General features: G+C 37.8%; 6 protein-coding genes across 7 annotated transcripts in view; 4 read left to right on the top strand and 2 right to left on the bottom strand.

Moving 5' to 3' along the window:
* The window catches only part of LOC104751772 (triosephosphate isomerase, chloroplastic-like), a 2,801-nt gene extending 1,647 nt beyond the window's left edge, over nt 1-1,154 (top strand). Inside the window, exons 5-9 of the mRNA XM_010473793.2 lie at nt 22-122; nt 215-347; nt 429-602; nt 670-752; nt 836-1,154. Coding sequence (XP_010472095.1) covers nt 22-122; nt 215-347; nt 429-602; nt 670-752; nt 836-892 — 548 coding nt within the window. The 3' untranslated portion in view covers nt 893-1,154. The remainder of the gene's footprint in view (nt 1-21; nt 123-214; nt 348-428; nt 603-669; nt 753-835) is intronic.
* LOC104751771 (translocon-associated protein subunit alpha) lies at nt 1,476-3,586 on the bottom strand. The gene is made up of 8 exons (XM_010473792.2): nt 3,391-3,586; nt 2,800-2,964; nt 2,656-2,706; nt 2,480-2,568; nt 2,313-2,390; nt 2,001-2,204; nt 1,848-1,919; nt 1,476-1,748 (listed from the first exon to the last, which is right to left on the bottom strand). Exons 1-8 carry the CDS (start codon nt 3,449-3,451, stop codon nt 1,695-1,697), a joined length of 774 nt encoding a protein of 257 aa, XP_010472094.1. The 5' UTR covers nt 3,452-3,586; the 3' UTR covers nt 1,476-1,694.
* On the bottom strand, nt 3,851-6,770 carry LOC104751770 (protein XAP5 CIRCADIAN TIMEKEEPER). The gene is made up of 12 exons (XM_010473791.2): nt 6,509-6,770; nt 6,100-6,165; nt 5,954-6,018; nt 5,746-5,861; nt 5,195-5,273; nt 5,023-5,099; nt 4,873-4,934; nt 4,659-4,790; nt 4,517-4,570; nt 4,363-4,428; nt 4,188-4,262; nt 3,851-4,095 (listed from the first exon to the last, which is right to left on the bottom strand). The coding sequence occupies exons 1-12, from the start codon at nt 6,677-6,679 to the stop codon at nt 4,045-4,047; spliced, it is 1,014 nt and encodes a 337-aa protein (XP_010472093.1). The 5' UTR covers nt 6,680-6,770; the 3' UTR covers nt 3,851-4,044.
* On the top strand, nt 9,163-10,640 carry LOC104751769 (proline-rich protein 2-like). Its single transcript, XM_010473790.2, has 2 exons — nt 9,163-9,379; nt 9,606-10,640. Exons 1-2 carry the CDS (start codon nt 9,217-9,219, stop codon nt 10,427-10,429), a joined length of 987 nt encoding a protein of 328 aa, XP_010472092.1. The 5' UTR covers nt 9,163-9,216; the 3' UTR covers nt 10,430-10,640.
* On the top strand, nt 11,121-12,005 carry LOC104751768 (peptidyl-prolyl cis-trans isomerase CYP19-2). Its single transcript, XM_010473789.2, has one exon. The coding sequence runs from the start codon at nt 11,352-11,354 to the stop codon at nt 11,874-11,876; it is 525 nt and encodes a 174-aa protein (XP_010472091.1). The 5' UTR covers nt 11,121-11,351; the 3' UTR covers nt 11,877-12,005.
* The window catches only part of LOC104751767 (probable magnesium transporter NIPA6), a 4,035-nt gene continuing 1,404 nt past the window's right edge, over nt 12,937-15,567 (top strand). Inside the window, exons 1-10 of one of the 2 annotated variants that reach the window (XM_010473788.2) lie at nt 12,937-13,305; nt 13,401-13,542; nt 13,749-13,805; nt 13,901-13,991; nt 14,113-14,273; nt 14,372-14,499; nt 14,592-14,729; nt 15,064-15,156; nt 15,238-15,355; nt 15,448-15,544. In XM_010473788.2, the coding sequence (XP_010472090.1) occupies nt 13,422-13,542; nt 13,749-13,805; nt 13,901-13,991; nt 14,113-14,273; nt 14,372-14,499; nt 14,592-14,729; nt 15,064-15,156; nt 15,238-15,355; nt 15,448-15,524 (984 nt within the window). In that variant the 5' untranslated portion in view covers nt 12,937-13,305; nt 13,401-13,421 and the 3' untranslated portion in view covers nt 15,525-15,544. Of the gene's footprint in view, nt 13,306-13,400; nt 13,543-13,748; nt 13,806-13,900; nt 13,992-14,112; nt 14,274-14,371; nt 14,500-14,591; nt 14,730-15,063; nt 15,157-15,237; nt 15,356-15,447 lie in introns of both variants that reach the window. The other variant, XM_010473787.2, reaches the window with a different exon arrangement.

The following is a 15,567-nucleotide window of genomic DNA, read 5'->3' as shown; positions in this document are numbered from 1 at the left end:
TTTGTCTGAACTTAAAGTCACCTGTTTCACCATACAGCGTGGAACAGCTCAAAGACCTCGGTTGCAAATGGGTCATTCTTGGGCACTCCGAACGGAGACATGTCATCGGAGAAAAGGATGAGGTCAGTTAATGAAATACTCAATAAGAACTAGTGAGTTGTTAAGAAAGGTTTGTTGTGAAGACATGTTTACTCTGTTCTCAACACAACCACAGTTTATCGGGAAGAAAGCTGCTTACGCGTTGAATGAGGGTCTTGGAGTAATAGCTTGTATTGGGGAAAAGCTAGAAGAGAGGGAAGCAGGCAAGACATTTGATGTTTGCTTCGAGCAACTGAAGGCGTTTGCTGGTAACACTCTTGTATTACGATCTCATGTTCCAAATCATGTCTGCACTCATTTAACTGCAGTGAGTTATTTTGTATTTCCAGATGCTGTCCCTAGCTGGGACAATATAGTTGTTGCATACGAACCTGTATGGGCAATTGGAACTGGCAAAGTTGCATCTCCTCAGCAAGCACAGGAAGTCCATGTAGCTGTCCGTGGTTGGCTCAAAAAGAATGTCTCTGAGGAAGTCGCTTCCAAAACGAGAATCATATATGGAGGTGCGTTAGATTAGTTATCCACCGCAAAATCAGACTTTATGTTGATTATTTCCTTCTGAATTGCCAGGTTCTGTCAACGGAGGCAACAGTGCAGAGCTTGCCAAAGAAGAAGACATTGATGGATTTCTTGTTGGTGGTGCCTCCTTGAAGGTAAGAAGTAACTTTAGACGTTTGTGGATATGTTCTTTATAAAAAGAAGTAAAGCTCACACCCACCTTTGATGTGAACTTTAGGGTCCTGAGTTTGCAACCATTGTGAACTCAGTCACGTCAAAGAAAGTTGCTGCTTGATTATGAACTATCAGTAACGGAAATCGCTAGTCCTCCATGGAACAGATGAGATCAGAAATAAAAGGGAGGTTAGCGATCTTGTTGTTGTTGTTTGTGTTCTTACTTCTTCTTCTTGAACTAATAATGTAAAACAAAAAAATTGATTCATGAGCTCTGGTTTGACGGAGAAAGAGAAAAAGGGTCTTTGATTAAGATCTTTGTAACTAAAGCTGTGATCCTCTACATTTACTTGGGAGTAAGCTTAACTCAAGAGTTTCTTCTGTATAATTATCTAAATCAAATCTCGAGCCACACTTAAAGCAACTCATTAGCAACTCACAATGAGTTGCTGATAGACTACGTTAGAAGGTTTTTCATGCCTAGTTTGAAGCGACCGCTCCCTCAAGTCTGTTGTCCACCTTCTAGGACCCATCTTTTTAAGATAACCTCATCGCTCGTCTCTTCTGATTAAATCATCAACTCGACTATTATATAGTATAATATATATTGCAACTATTATAACAATCGTATAAAGATGTTAATGTACTGCTCAAAAAGGTTACTGATGTGTCATCCGTGGACATGCCGTGTTATAGAAGATTAACAACAACAAAAAACGCAGATCTAAACCATTATAAGTTAAGTTGTTTCATGAGGAGAATGTTTATGACAAGAAGTAAAGATTGTCTAAAGAGTACAATGCTGGAACCAAAAAGAGAAACGTTTAAAACCCTAAATATCCTCAATACTGAACTTAAACTTGGAAACTCTTTCAAAACGTCGAAGCCGAGTCTATGACAACTAGAAAGAGCAAAAGGCTCCTTTAGTTCTTCTTGTTCTTCGATTTCCCAGACAATGTCTTCCTCAGAGTAGTTCCCTGGAGGTAATAACACAAATTTCAATCAGATTCAATCATAATGTAGAGGAAAGAAGCGTAACGAGAGAGAGAGAGAGAGAGAGAGAGAGATAAGCGAACCTCGAGCCATTCGTCAAGTGATGCGTCAGTAGACCTGGTTCCTACTTCAACCTTGGACACCTTTTTGGTTTTCTATTAAGAGAGGAAATTATCAAATGAATATTTAACTGTACAAATGGTTCACAAGAAAGAAAAATAAATCCAATTGTTTACCTTAGTGAGACGCTGTACTTGGCTGTATGCCCATAGACCGAGGAGAAGGAGGAGACCGATTCCAAGTGTAATAAGGAAGACAGATTCGCCGCTGATGAGCCCTCCAGATTCAACTACCTCTATAGTTCCATTGTAGAAGACACTCTGGAATGGCTTTCCTTCCACGTCGTAAATGATATAACCCACCAGATCAAATGCTCCAGGCTGTGAAAGACAAGAGAAACACCAAGTAAGATCAGATAATATCGATTACCCGGTTGTAGTTTTAGAATGAATGAGAATGATATGTCGTCTATGGTAGGATATGTGTACCTGCAGGTAATGACTGACTGCAAAGATGTAAGAGAATGTAGCTTGACGAGACGTTGGGATGGATGCATTGTTGAATCTCTGTAATATAAAGAGAGTATGAGACCATCAGAAAATAATAAAATCATAACACAAATTTTTAAAAAATGGTTTTCTAGTAAAATGCTTACCAGCATGGTTAGATTCTGAACCAACAACTTGTGATCATAAGGAAGATGAACGCTGGCCCTAATTCCCATTACCCCGACGTTAGTTTTCCCTGTTTATGTCACAGTGAGATATTTAGATTTAAAAACCAACAGAAAACACAAGCCCAAAGAGACAGCTAAAAGAGGTGTTTAGCTACCATCATTCTTCAAAGCAACAAGGAGCTCAGTCTCTTCTCCAGCTGGAACCACTGCAGGAAAACAAAGAGCATTCATGAATCATGATGACAAACAATGGATATAGATATAAATACGTGAAGAAGAAGAAAGGAGAAAACACAAACATTTGGCAGTGTTTTTGGGGAAGACACAAACAGTCTCAACTCCTGGAGCAGAGGTCAAGTTATCCAAATCCTGGTCATCTTCCTCAACGGCATCATCACTGTGTTCTCCCACAACATCGTCAACAAGACTGGAATGATCCTCGGCATCAGATTGACATCTAGCAACTGACAAAAGAAACCAAAAAATTACCCATCAGGCCACATGTTACTACAGTGTTCAAACATAACGTCTTCTTCTGAAAAAAGGTTACAATCTGGGAATTATCCTCTAATCAAAAGACATGCAAAGCAGACACTATCGAAGAACATTCGATCTACATTTGAAAGTTTGTCTATTTGTGAAACCACATTGCACAATTTGGATAACGAACTCAATTTCACTCGGATCGATGAATAAAGAACGTAACTTTGATCGAAAACAGGACTAGATCCCTATCGAAGAAACCCAGATCGGATACAGAGATCAAAAATATATGAAATCTGTAAATTGGGGAAACGCACGCGATGAAAACAAATGGATCTAGATCTACAGATTCCAGGTCAACAACACAAAGGAAGGGAGAGAGAGATAGAGAAAGAGGGATTGCGAACCTTGAAGAAGAGGAGATGCGAGTAGAAGGAGAGCGAGGAACAAAACCCTAAGATTCATCATCGCTGTCGTTATCGCGGCTTCTATCAAATTTGGTCAACCAATACAGTGTCTCTCCGATGCTATTTATGCTTTGCTTTGCTTTGCTCCTCCTCCTCTTTCACAATTAGTGAATTATTTTATCTCTGAATAAAAACAAAAAAAGAGATAACAAACACGAGTTATATACAAGTACACAACCATAGAAACTCGTAAAACGACAGCGTTTTTGTCTGGTCTCTCATTTTGATTTTTATACTTGATTTTGTTACCATTTGTATTTTATATACATCAGGAGGATTCACAAATTACTTTCTTAAAACATTCTTAATTTCTGTGCCCTCCTTATTATTACTATCAGAAGATCTCATACAAAAAATTTCATATGAGAATTTCACAAAAATAACTGGGAAAAACTATATAGATTAAAAAGATATATATTTCCATGATTCCAAGTAATTAAAACAAAACGAGAGTATAATAATGGTACATTGAGGGACTGATAATAAAGCATTAAAAAAATCCATGAACATTCCACTACTGCTAATACACCAAATCTCATCAATCATGTCAACTAGATTCCATGCATGTAACAAAAGCATCTTCTGCTCCAAAAATCAATCCCCATGGACTGTGTACCGCTCCCACTTCTTTGTCGGGTCGTAAATCTGCCCAAAGATAAATGCGGAAGAAATCTTTAATTCCTAAAATGATAGATTGAGAAAAGTGCAGAGAAAGGGATGGATTTGGGAGTATTTACCTCCCATCTGGAAGCAGGGAATATATGCTTGTTCTTCTCGTACCAATGCCTCTCCACAACTTTACCCGCATGCGACTTCAATAACACCACATTTTACAAAACCTTTAGAAACAACTTCCTTCTCATCATCAAACTACTCTCTTTTCTGAATGCAACTGGGTTAAGGGACACATACCTCGTCTTTCTCTATCGTTGCATCTGCTATTGTTCTCACATCTTCATGCACATCAAAGTGAAACAGCTGTTAACAAGAACATTGCAGGAGTGGGTGAGTCTCAGTCACGATTTTTTTATATAAACTGAATTCAGAAATTTTCGACAAGGCATACCGGGCCACTCTTCCCCCTAGCTTTGTTAATGATCAGCTCATAGAAACTGTGTTGCTGCATTTGCAATAAACATTTTCATGTTATCGTTAAGTTCTAGATAGTGTGAGGGGATAATAACTTGATAAGTGTAATGGGTTCTCACATGCGGGATGATAAGATCTTCCTTGACATATAGCAGATTCTCAACTGATGTCGTCCGAATCTCCCGGAAGTCAGGGGCAAGCTGCTGCTGAACAGCCCGCAGAAAATTCCCAATTGCATCACCCTTGCGGACCTGTAAAAAGCGTTAATCATACAGGTGAGTATATGATCAGACTTAATCTCCAACAGCAGTATAAGATGTAGCTTGTGCTTGCCTGGATAACTCGTCTATGGCCCGTCCCATCCCAGTAACTGTAAGTAATCTGAAGAGGCTCGTCTGAAAAGCAAAAAAACTAGTTAGTTAGACAATCTTCCTTAAATCAAGTGTTAGTACTGAAATTAGAAGCAACTGGGAAGTGGACAACTTTTAATCTGCTCTTGTTCACGAAGCCACTGCTTCTTCAGCCTTTCACGTTCAGCTTGTTCTTCCGCCTCCCGCTCACTGAAACAGCAACCTCAAAACACCACAGCTAAAGTTGAGACTTACTGCAAAAGCAGACAGGGACGATAAATGTAAACAAGAGAGCTAGAGATCACCTGTCAGGCAGGAAATTAGTTTCCACTGAGGGGTCCTTGCCAAGTTTTCCGCAACGTAAGTTCATTGTCCCAGAACTCTCTGCATAAATAGTGTACATGATAGAAGTTACAAAGAGGAAAACACTCGAACAGGTGATGATATCTTGAAATTTCTATGCTAGTAAGCTATTTGCATTTTAAAAGCTCCAACAACCAAGCAAGATTCCAACTACAGTTATAAAATTAATGTCTCTAATACATGTTGAGATTCATTATATCTGCAAAAGATAGAGATTCTACTTTTTCAACTTCCACACATAAAAAGGGATTCATCATTTCTGAAAAAGACAGACATTATACTTTTCAACTTCTATACAAAAAGGGAAAAACAATTATGTGGTTTAATTGAACGACACATGTATCACACCTAATCTTAAGTTCTTAACTATACTACACAAATCACCACTGATGTAACAACAGCATTTTCCGGAATCAAGGTAATAATACTTAACAAAGTCTAAGAAGTATGGCCCAGGTAAACTAATTGCAATCTAGGAGATCAATCCACTTACTGTTTTCTCCATCATCTTCATCACTGCCATTCTCAAGATCTTCAGCAAAAGATAAGAGGGAAGATCCCTTAATCTTTCTCTTCTTGTTACGCTTCTCTAGCTGCAACTCCTCTTCCCTGAAGTTTAGAAACAAAGTCGATCAAGCTTAATCCAGAAAAACAACATCAATAACTAGGAAAAATGAACTTGAAAGAAAAACCAAACTCACTCTTGTTGTAGCTTCTGCAGTTTCTCTTTCTCTTCTTCCTCGAACTTATTACGAATATTAACCCTCTACAGATATCCCAGACACAATTAACACCATCATCTAGATAACTATAAAAATTGAAGGATAAAGTCCATGACTCCAATTACCTTCTCCACATATTCCTCTCTTGTAACCAAACCGACTGTTTCTTTCTTGAAAGCAGTGTCAAGAATCTATAAACAGAAAACAAAAAAATGTTATAAACAATTAAGAAAACAATTTGGGATTTTGTCAATACTTCAGACACCAAAGCTGCAATTTCTCAAGTACTGATGATCTAATTTTGTTCTGTACTTGAGAAATTGCAGCTTTCATACAAATACCACTGATAACTGAACCTTGTACTCAAGCTAACCCCTAAGTATTGCGGAAAACTCCTAATTCAGAGCCAGAACAAAGTTCTAAATCTAATATTCCTACAACAATTCACCATTGAAACAAACTCTCGAAACCTAGAAATTGGAAAGTAGTATGTATATACAGTTGGAGATCAGATGGGATCTTGATTGGTCGAACCTCGCAAGAACTGGTTCCGAATTGGAGAAGGCCAGATTGGTCTTTGCCTGAGGCAGTCTTGCTCTTTAGCTCTTGGATTTTTTTGCGTTCGGCCTCTCTTTGCTTCTGAAGCCGCCGTATCCTCACAGCATCTTGAGCCGTACCAACGTAGCCGTCACCCATACCCGACATCTTTCTTCTCCCGCTTCGTTTCGCTCAAAAATCGGAATCGAATTCACAAGATTCTTCCGACCGCCATTGTTGAGAGAGAGAGAGAGAGCTCTTTTATGCAGTAGACGCATGTGTTCGTTTTGGGCTTTTAAATGTTTTATTATGGGCCTTTAAATAATATCATCAGGCTTAAATTTCGGCCTCTCTCAAACGAAACAAAAACTTCTCAAGTGATGATACTAAATGAGTGTCTGTATTGTGCAGGCCATAGGAGTGTGTCTGCACTCTGCACAATACAGAAACATTTCTCTTGAACGTACGAAACATTAAACACGGTCCACACTACATGTATATATTATATATATATACAAGCACCTAGCTAGTGAAGAGGGGATTGGCTTCTCCGATGACTTTTAATAACTCCTATGAAAGATATATAGTGTCTTGTCTTCCATGATGCAAATCCAGCATTGGTTTGGTTTGGATAAATTAGGTTCATAATCGGTGGTTTAACCGTTTTAACTCAATCCACTTTAAAGTTGATTTTACTCAATCAGTTGAATCTTTCTATTGAACAATCTTTTCACCACCACATCCACATTGTATAAAAGTTAGACTAATGGTGTCACAGTCTCCTTTATATGTCACTTCTAAGCATTATATAAATACAAACTTATAAAAAACAACCTATCTAATTTATTAGAGATTTAATGACTGATTTATATAGGTTGTCCCTTTTAAAAAAGTAATGAACAATATATACATAGAAGTCATAGTCGCTATAGCCTATATAGATGACACACCATCTACAAAAGTGTGCTATTTATGTTTTATTTAGTCATATTTCTCGTTGTATAATTAATAAGTTTTATAAATGCGATCAATGCATACAAACAGTCGGAAGAAAGGCTATTTCTTGATTCTACACTACTGAAATCGCTTTGCTCTGTTAGAGTTAAGGATCGTCGGGAAACATTTAATTATAAGGATTGGTTACATATTTTACCAGTTAGAAACAAATCGGATCGACATGAAATATTAGACACTGATGGTGATCAGTTAGATTTTGAATGGTTACAACATATATCATCAGATAATGTAGAATAAGTGTGCTATATACAATTTATATATGTGAATATGGATGTTTAAAGTAGTTGAGAGAAGAATAACAGACAGTGTGTTTGAGAGCTGGCTTTTTCTATAATAGTCAGGAATTGTGGCTGAGGGGCCTTGCCAGCTTCGATAGATAACAAGAAGTAATGTCATAAATTATTAGTTCGATTCTGCCTTCTAACCAATAACCATATATTTTTAATTTATCACAAATTTCCCTACTAGCCAATTCAACAATATATGTATAAATATACTTTTAAACCTATATATGTTTTTTTTTTTGGGCATAAATTATGTTCTATAAATTTTTGGCATAAATTATGTTGTTTGTTACCTTTGTTACTTAGATCATGCGCCTTGCATGCATGCCGTACTTTAGCCATAGTGGTAAATACATGACTTGTTAATTCAAGCATTTGAGACGTGGACGTATTACCAACTACGTTATTCTCAATTTCTATTACTATATATAGCCTTGTGATAAGGTAAACTTTATAATTTTGTGTCGTATATTAATGTGGTCGAATTTGGTCACCGACTTTTACTTAAATACACAGATTTCAGATTTAACCATCACCGAATGTACGTGACTGAGCTAGCTATAAAACTCGAAACTAAATATATATATGTTTTTTTTTTTTGCTTGGATAATCAACAAATTATGGAAGTACGAAGCTAGTGAGGTGTACTAGGTTCAGACATATATAGTATCATCGGGTTAAGATTATTGTCTTTTCTTACATCTAGTAGACTTGGTAGTTGGTTTATCTTGAACGATATAAAATTGTATTCTTCTTTTCTTTTTTTTCCTCCACATATTTAGGTGATTAGAATAAACGTGAACCCTCCCTATCTGTTTTTGGGAGCAAATAAACTAAAGTCTATCCTCTAAAGACTAAGGCTCTCATGTGAAACGATTTAATTTGGGGTCGGTGGTACTCGATTATATACGATCTCATTTATTTATTCATCTATTTATTTATTCATCTACGTACGTTAATGTTTATGAGTAGTTTATGTATTAACATGTTTATTCCGGATCAATGTATTCCAATTACAATTAAACATGTTTGGAACTCGAATAAAAACCAACTCGATATGATCATATCAAAATCCATCCATATTAATTTCAGTTAATTATGTTGGTTCTCATTCTTTTTAAATGAAAAAGTTGAACCAATGATTATATTGTGCATATGTATCGAACGATAAGCAGAACTGACTAAAGTTTAAAGAAGAAGAAAATGACACTCGTACATTCACGTGGCTACGGTACCACCAAGTAACCGTAACTTTAAAATAAAACAGACTAAAGAAATAAACCAATGAATTTATGAAAAATAATAGCCGTAAGCGACCTATAAATATACACGAGAGGCGATCTCAGTAGAATCATATCTTCTTTCTCCTCTACTAGTCACATCTACCTTCAACAAGAGAATCTGATGAGGATATTACCTAAAAACGGAGGTGCTTACTGCATCCTCTTAGTCTTTGCTCTCTGTTCGGTGGCTCATTCCCTTAACCGTGACATCAAGGTCGTTGGCGATGTCGAGGTCGTTGGCTACGCAGAAAGCAGCAAAATCAAGATCCCCAACGCATTCTCAGGTAATATTGTAATATATGCTTTAAAATCTTATACTCGATCAAGTCCATGCATGTTGTACACACTTTTACTTATATGTAATGTTCCGGTCGAGAAGTGTCGGGATACTTCTCGGTCCATATATAATTTGACTGATTACACATGGAATAAAGCACTTTCTCATATATAACTAACTTATGTTTTTGGTTTCGTTACGACTTTCAAACTAACGCTTTTGTTTAAAAATAGGACTCCGAGTAACGATAAAATGCAAGGCGGCCGATTCAAAAGGCCCTTTCGTTAAGAAAGGAAGCGGGGAAATTGACGAAACAGGAAAATTTAATCTCAATATTCCTAATCATGACATTGTCGGAGACGATGGAGCGCTAAAGGAAGCTTGTTATGCTCATCTATATAGCGCCTCAGGCAACCCTTGTCCGGCCCACGACGGTCTTGAAGCCTCCAAGGTCGTGTTTCTATCGAAATCCGGCGAAACCCATGTTTTGGGTCTCAAACAAAGTCTTAAATTCTCACCGGAAGTTTGCATGTCAAAGTTCTTTTGGCATATGCCTAAGTTCCCTTTGCCTGCGTTAACGTTTCCTAAGATCAAGAAGCCTTGTCCCCCATTTTACAAACCACCGGTTGTGATCCCAAAGAAGCCGTGTCCACCAAAGATTGCACATAAGCCCATCTACAAGCCGCCGGTGCCTATCTACAAGCCTCCGGTGCCTATTTACAAGCCACCAGTGGTGATCCCCAAGAAACCTTGTCCACCAAAGATTGCACATAAGCCCATCTACAAGCCACCCGTACCTATTTACAAGCCTCCGGTGGTGATCCCAAAGAAGCCATACCCGCCACTTCACAAGCCGATCGACAAGCCCTCGGTGCCTATCTACAAACCCATCTACAAGCCACCGGTTCCCATCTACAAACCGATATACAAGCCACCAGTAGTGGTGATTCCAAAGAAGCCATGTCCACCACTTCCCAAGTTTCCGTCCTTCCCACCTAAATACATTATTCCCCACCCTAAGTTCGGGAAATGGCCTCCTTTCCCTTCTCATCCTTGATTGAGAGAGTTACAAAACAAATATAACTCTCTCTTTCTTATTTCAAAGAAAAGTGAGTGACGCCAAAAAAGTAATATTGCTTTGTTGCTTTGTTTAATAATTGAATTCTCTATGTAGATGTTTGATGTTTCTATACCTTTAAATTAATCCCTGCAGCCAATAATATTTTGTATTTTTTTTCTTGTTAAATAAAGTCTGTGATTTGATATTTTCTCTTTAACTTCTTTTAAAAGATCTAGCTAATATAATACGAGAAATGTCAATTCCTCGTAAATATCCTTAACCTCAGTAAAATTTTAAATTTGACAAAATGTAAACTAATCGCAATAATTAGGGATAACAAAATTATCGCGTTTAAGTAGGATTGATGATCAAAGAGAGCATGGAGTTAAACCAAACCTAAAACCGTTGAGATCTCGGCACGTGTCTCAGTCCGAAGGGCCTAGTATTATTTTCTCACTTACATTTCACATGTCGTTATAAATATTTCACCTCTTGGCCCAGTACCACAGCATTATTCATATAGCATCACACCAGTGTGATCTTATTGAGTCTACTACATGTAAAGCTAAACAATATTTCACAGAATATTAATATTTATTTCCGGTTTTCTATTAATAATTTCCGTTCCTTTTCTAGTTTTCCTTATTATTATTTTTGTCAACCTTATTTGAAAATTGGAAAATTTCTGGTTTTCTTTTCGTTATTTTTTTAGATAATCATTATTTAGATTTGTAATACTACCATAACACGTACATCCATTTTATTTTAAAAGTGACAATTTCTCTTATTTTCCATATTGCTTTCGGTACAATATTTCCCTTTCATAATTTAATAGGTCCCCAAGAGCTCCTTCACAAAAATTCTCTCTCTAGGTCACAAACTTTAATTCCTTGCCCCAAATCAATCGGAACAAACAACAATGGCGTCGCATCCCAAAGTTTTCTTCGACATGACCATCGGCGGTGCACCGGCGGGAAAGATCGTGATGGAGCTTTACACCGACAAGACCCCGAAGACGGCTGAGAATTTCAGAGCACTCTGCACCGGAGAGAAAGGCGTCGGACGTAGCGGAAAGCCACTGCACTTCAAAGCCTCTGCGTTCCACCGCGTGATCCCTGATTTCATGTGCCAAGGAGGGGATTTCACCGTCGGGAACGGTACGGGCGGCGAATCGATCTACGGAAACAAGTTTGAGGATGAGAACTTCGAGAGGAAGCACACGGGACCTGGGATTCTGTCGATGGCGAACGCTGGAGCCAACACCAACGGATCTCAGTTCTTTATCTGTACGGTGAAGACTGATTGGCTCGATGGGAAGCATGTGGTGTTTGGTCAGGTGATTGAAGGCTTGGACGTTGTTAAGGCTATTGAGAAGGTCGGATCTTCTTCTGGAAAGCCGACGAAGGCGGTTGTGATCGCCGATTGTGGTGAGATCTCTTCTTAGATATGGATCTAGGGTTTTCTTAGCGGCGGTGGTTTCCAGTGTTTCTAGAAGTTTCTTCTTAGCTTAATGGGATTGTGATTTCTCTGCTTTGATATTTTCCTATTATTAATAAAGTTTTTTTTTTTTTTTAATTTTAATTGTGGCTTTTTATTTGGCGTTTAGTCAATAATAATAGATCGTAATAAAAACAAAATCAGAAATGGATATTTTCTAAAATTAGAAAAAGCATCTTATTATATAAGAGTTTATCGATGGGAACATATAAGCGAATAAGAGACAAAAGTAAGATAAATAAAATTCAAAATTGTGGTGGAACACGACTGGGGGCCTTTTGGAATAGGCCCAACAAAAGTTGAATAGTGACTGTTGAGCCCAATGTCGTATAATTTTTTTTGAATACACGAACGTCGGAGCAGCCTCGTCGTAATTCACATGATTGAAGCCATTAATTTATAAATAATATAGGGGAGTGGACGATGATGAGTAGTAAATGTCTCGAGAGTTGAGTTATAGTCATGGTCATGGACGACTGGTTTAAATAAAAACATGGAATGGTGGTCTCAGTCTATTTACAGCAAATTCATATACTAGTAGACTAGTAGATAAAATTTGACCCAAAAAAAATATATCAGTATATTGTTGGTTGGCTATTTTTTTTTTATAAAAGGAAATAGTATTAGTAGTCTAGTAAACATGATGATAATAATATAAATACGCAGCATCAGCATGTGCTAAATTTGTTTCCTCCTACACACAAAAATGAATAGAGAGAGAGAGAGAGAGGCAAGCGAAGACTCTACGTGCTTTTTAAACATATCTCTCTCATTCTTTTGTTTGATTTGAACCGTTAAAATTTGTATTAGGTGAAAAATGGTTACTATGGTTACCAAATAATGAAGAATATACATACATACAATACAACCAGTAACTGTGTGTGGATTGAAAATTCTAAAGAGCCGGCCGACGCTGCTGGAATAGTGCTTGATGGCTATTAATTAACACGATATAGCGATTGATGAAAACTCACTCTCTAATGTACAATAATAATAATTAAACCGAAACGCGTACCGGAGCCGGTTAAGACTCGGCAAGACCCACGAATTTTCCTGAGCTGTCGTCTCGCCAGAGGTAAACACAGAAGAGAGCTTATAGAAATCGAACCAGATCTCTCTCTCTTTTGATTTTGAATTTTCAGCAGCAAAGCAAAGCAAATCGCAGAAGTCGTCTGAGAGAGAGAGAGAGACGACCGCGTTACATCGGTGAGCACCACCACTTGTGCGATTCTCTTTCGTCATCCGTCATCCATCATCCTCTCTTTTTTTTTTTCTCTCCGTTCAAAATTCTTCAGTTTTGCCTGCTAATAACCGCCGGATTAGATTGATTGTGATCGGAAATAACACATCCCGGAGATAGGATTATAGGGTCTGGGGTGAGACCAGAGATTGACTTCAATTTGTCTTTCCGATTAATCACAGAGATTATAATTTAGGGTCCCTTATTGTATTTTTTTTTTTGTGTGGGTAGTAAGTAATCCGATTAGGGGGAATGGAGTCGGACAATGGCAAGGGGTTGATACTAGCTGTAGCCTCTAGTGTTTTCATTGGTTCCAGCTTCATTCTTAAGAAGAAAGGTCTCAAACGCGCTGCTGCTTTTGGCACCCGCGCAGGTCTCTTTCTCCTTCTCTCATTATTATTATCACCTTTTTACACTCTTGCTTGCTTACAATATTGTTTCACTCCCGATATGTAACGTCTTCAGAAACTTATTAGCTTTGATGGATTCCATCAATAACAGTTACAGATTAGTTTTTTTTTTTTTATAGCTTTCAAGAAACCCCACTATATGATATCTCTCATGGGATTGTATTTGCAGGTTATGGAGGTTATACATACTTATTAGAGCCTCTTTGGTGGGCGGGCATGGTCACAAGTTAGTTTTTTTTTTCCTTCTTCATGTTTTATTTAGTCTTTTTACTCCATATATCTTATTAGGCTGCGTTGCGTTCTCCCTATTCATTTGTTTAGTGATTGTTGGAGAAGCTGCAAACTTTGTGGCTTATATTTATGCACCGGCTGTACTTGTTACTCCTCTTGGTGCTTTAAGTATTATCATCAGGTATATATATGTTTATGTCATTGCCATCATTGCTCTCTTTTGTTACTCACTTTTGGATCTTCTGTGTCTGTGTTATATTCATTCATTCTCTGACTGACTAACCCTCTCATTTGCTTGCTAGTGCTGTTTTGGCACATTTCCTATTAAAAGAAAAACTTAAGAAAATGGGGGTCCTCGGATGTGTTTCTTGCATCGTCGGCTCCGTTGTTATTGTCATCCACGCACCAAAGGAGCAGACTCCCAATTCCGTTGAAGAAATTTGGAATCTCGCTACTCAGCCAGGTACCTCTCTCTCTCTCCCCGTTACTCAGTACTCACACACATTGTGCCTTTTGTTTATCTGAGAGAAACACAATTTTCCTTTCTTGTGTATGAAACAGCTTTTCTAATCTACGTAGCCATAACCATGTCCATTGTCCTTGCTTTAATTCTGCATTTTGAACCCCTGTGCGGCCAAACGAACATTCTTGTTTATATCGGAATATGTTCGTTAATGGGTGCTCTCACTGTAAGTTGCTTCTTCTGACCATCATCTTGGATTTTACTTTTGGACTCTATTTCTATATTTTCTTGTAATTTCTCGTTGGTGTCTTGAAACAGGTTATGAGCATAAAAGCTATTGGGATTGCGATAAAATTAACAATGGAGGGAGTAAGCCAGATAGGGTATCCACAGACGTGGCTTTTTGCCATGGTTGCAGGAACCTGTGTAGTTACACAATTGATTTACCTAAACAAGGTAAACCCTCTACACCAGATATATGTTTGGCATTGGCAAGCCTTTGCATACATATTCTGGACTCGATAGGTTAGTATGCAAGTGAAAGTAGAACAGTTATCTTGTTAATGCCTGCAAACAAATATCCATCAGTAGATCATTCCTTAATTTTCCTTAGGAAATGAATAGCTGCACATGTAGCATTGAAGGTCTCTTTTTGTTTTTTTTTCCAGCAAACATAAGAACTTAAGAATTTCTCTTTGCATTGTTGATACTTTTACGTTTTTCTATTTGGCATACCATTCCTGTCTCGACTTAAGGCCTAAGATTGTTACTGTTATATTATTTTCTGCAGGCTTTGGACACATTCAATGCAGCAATTGTTTCTCCAGTATATTATGTAATGTTTACAACCCTCACAATTGTTGCTAGTGCAATTATGTTCAAGGTAGGTTCAACTAGATAACGTGTAGATTCCCAAAAGATCAGTTAAAGGAAACACTTAACATTAAAAATCGGGTTTTCACAGGATTGGTCTGGGCAAAACGCAGCCAGCATAGCCTCTGAATTATGTGGATTCATCACTGTGCTCACAGGCACAATGATACTCCATGGTACGAGAGAAGAGGAACAACAAGCTTCTTCAGGTAAAAAACTCTGCATTTTCCATCATCGTTCATATCGGCATCTTGTGTTGCCATTATCAATCATAATGCTGGTATCATCTTTCGGTCTTCAGAACAAGTAAGATGGTACGAGTCAAGAAAGAGCACGAACGAAGAACATCTGATAAGTCTGTACAGCCCTGAATACTAGGAAGAAGAAGAAGGTGCCATCTCTAGACTCCCAATAGAATGAA

Source organism: Camelina sativa, chromosome 16 (assembly GCF_000633955.1).
Source record: "Camelina sativa cultivar DH55 chromosome 16, Cs, whole genome shotgun sequence".
Classification (NCBI taxonomy): Eukaryota; Viridiplantae; Streptophyta; class Magnoliopsida; order Brassicales; family Brassicaceae; genus Camelina; species Camelina sativa.
This window is presented reverse-complemented; position numbering and strand designations above follow the sequence as displayed.

Coding starts and splice junctions, on each gene's coding strand:
- LOC104751771 (XM_010473792.2), bottom strand. CDS start 3,451: ATGATGAATCTTAGGGTTTTGTTCCTCGCTCTCCTTCTACTCGCATCT. Junction 2,965..3,390: donor CGCATCTCCTCTTCTTCAAG/GTTCGCAATCCC, acceptor TTCTTTTGTCAG/TTGCTAGATGTCAATCTGAT. Junction 2,205..2,312: donor CAGTCAGTCATTACCTGCAG/GTACACATATCC, acceptor TGTCTTTCACAG/CCTGGAGCATTTGATCTGGT.
- LOC104751770 (XM_010473791.2), bottom strand. CDS start 6,679: ATGTCGGGTATGGGTGACGGCTACGTTGGTACGGCTCAAGATGCTGTG. Junction 5,274..5,745: donor TGAAGATGATGGAGAAAACA/GTAAGTGGATTG, acceptor CTATTTATGCAG/AGAGTTCTGGGACAATGAAC. Junction 5,100..5,194: donor ACTAATTTCCTGCCTGACAG/GTGATCTCTAGC, acceptor TTGCTGTTTCAG/TGAGCGGGAGGCGGAAGAAC.
- LOC104751768 (XM_010473789.2), top strand. CDS start 11,352: ATGGCGTCGCATCCCAAAGTTTTCTTCGACATGACCATCGGCGGTGCA.
- LOC104751769 (XM_010473790.2), top strand. CDS start 9,217: ATGAGGATATTACCTAAAAACGGAGGTGCTTACTGCATCCTCTTAGTC. Junction 9,380..9,605: donor GATCCCCAACGCATTCTCAG/GTAATATTGTAA, acceptor GTTTAAAAATAG/GACTCCGAGTAACGATAAAA.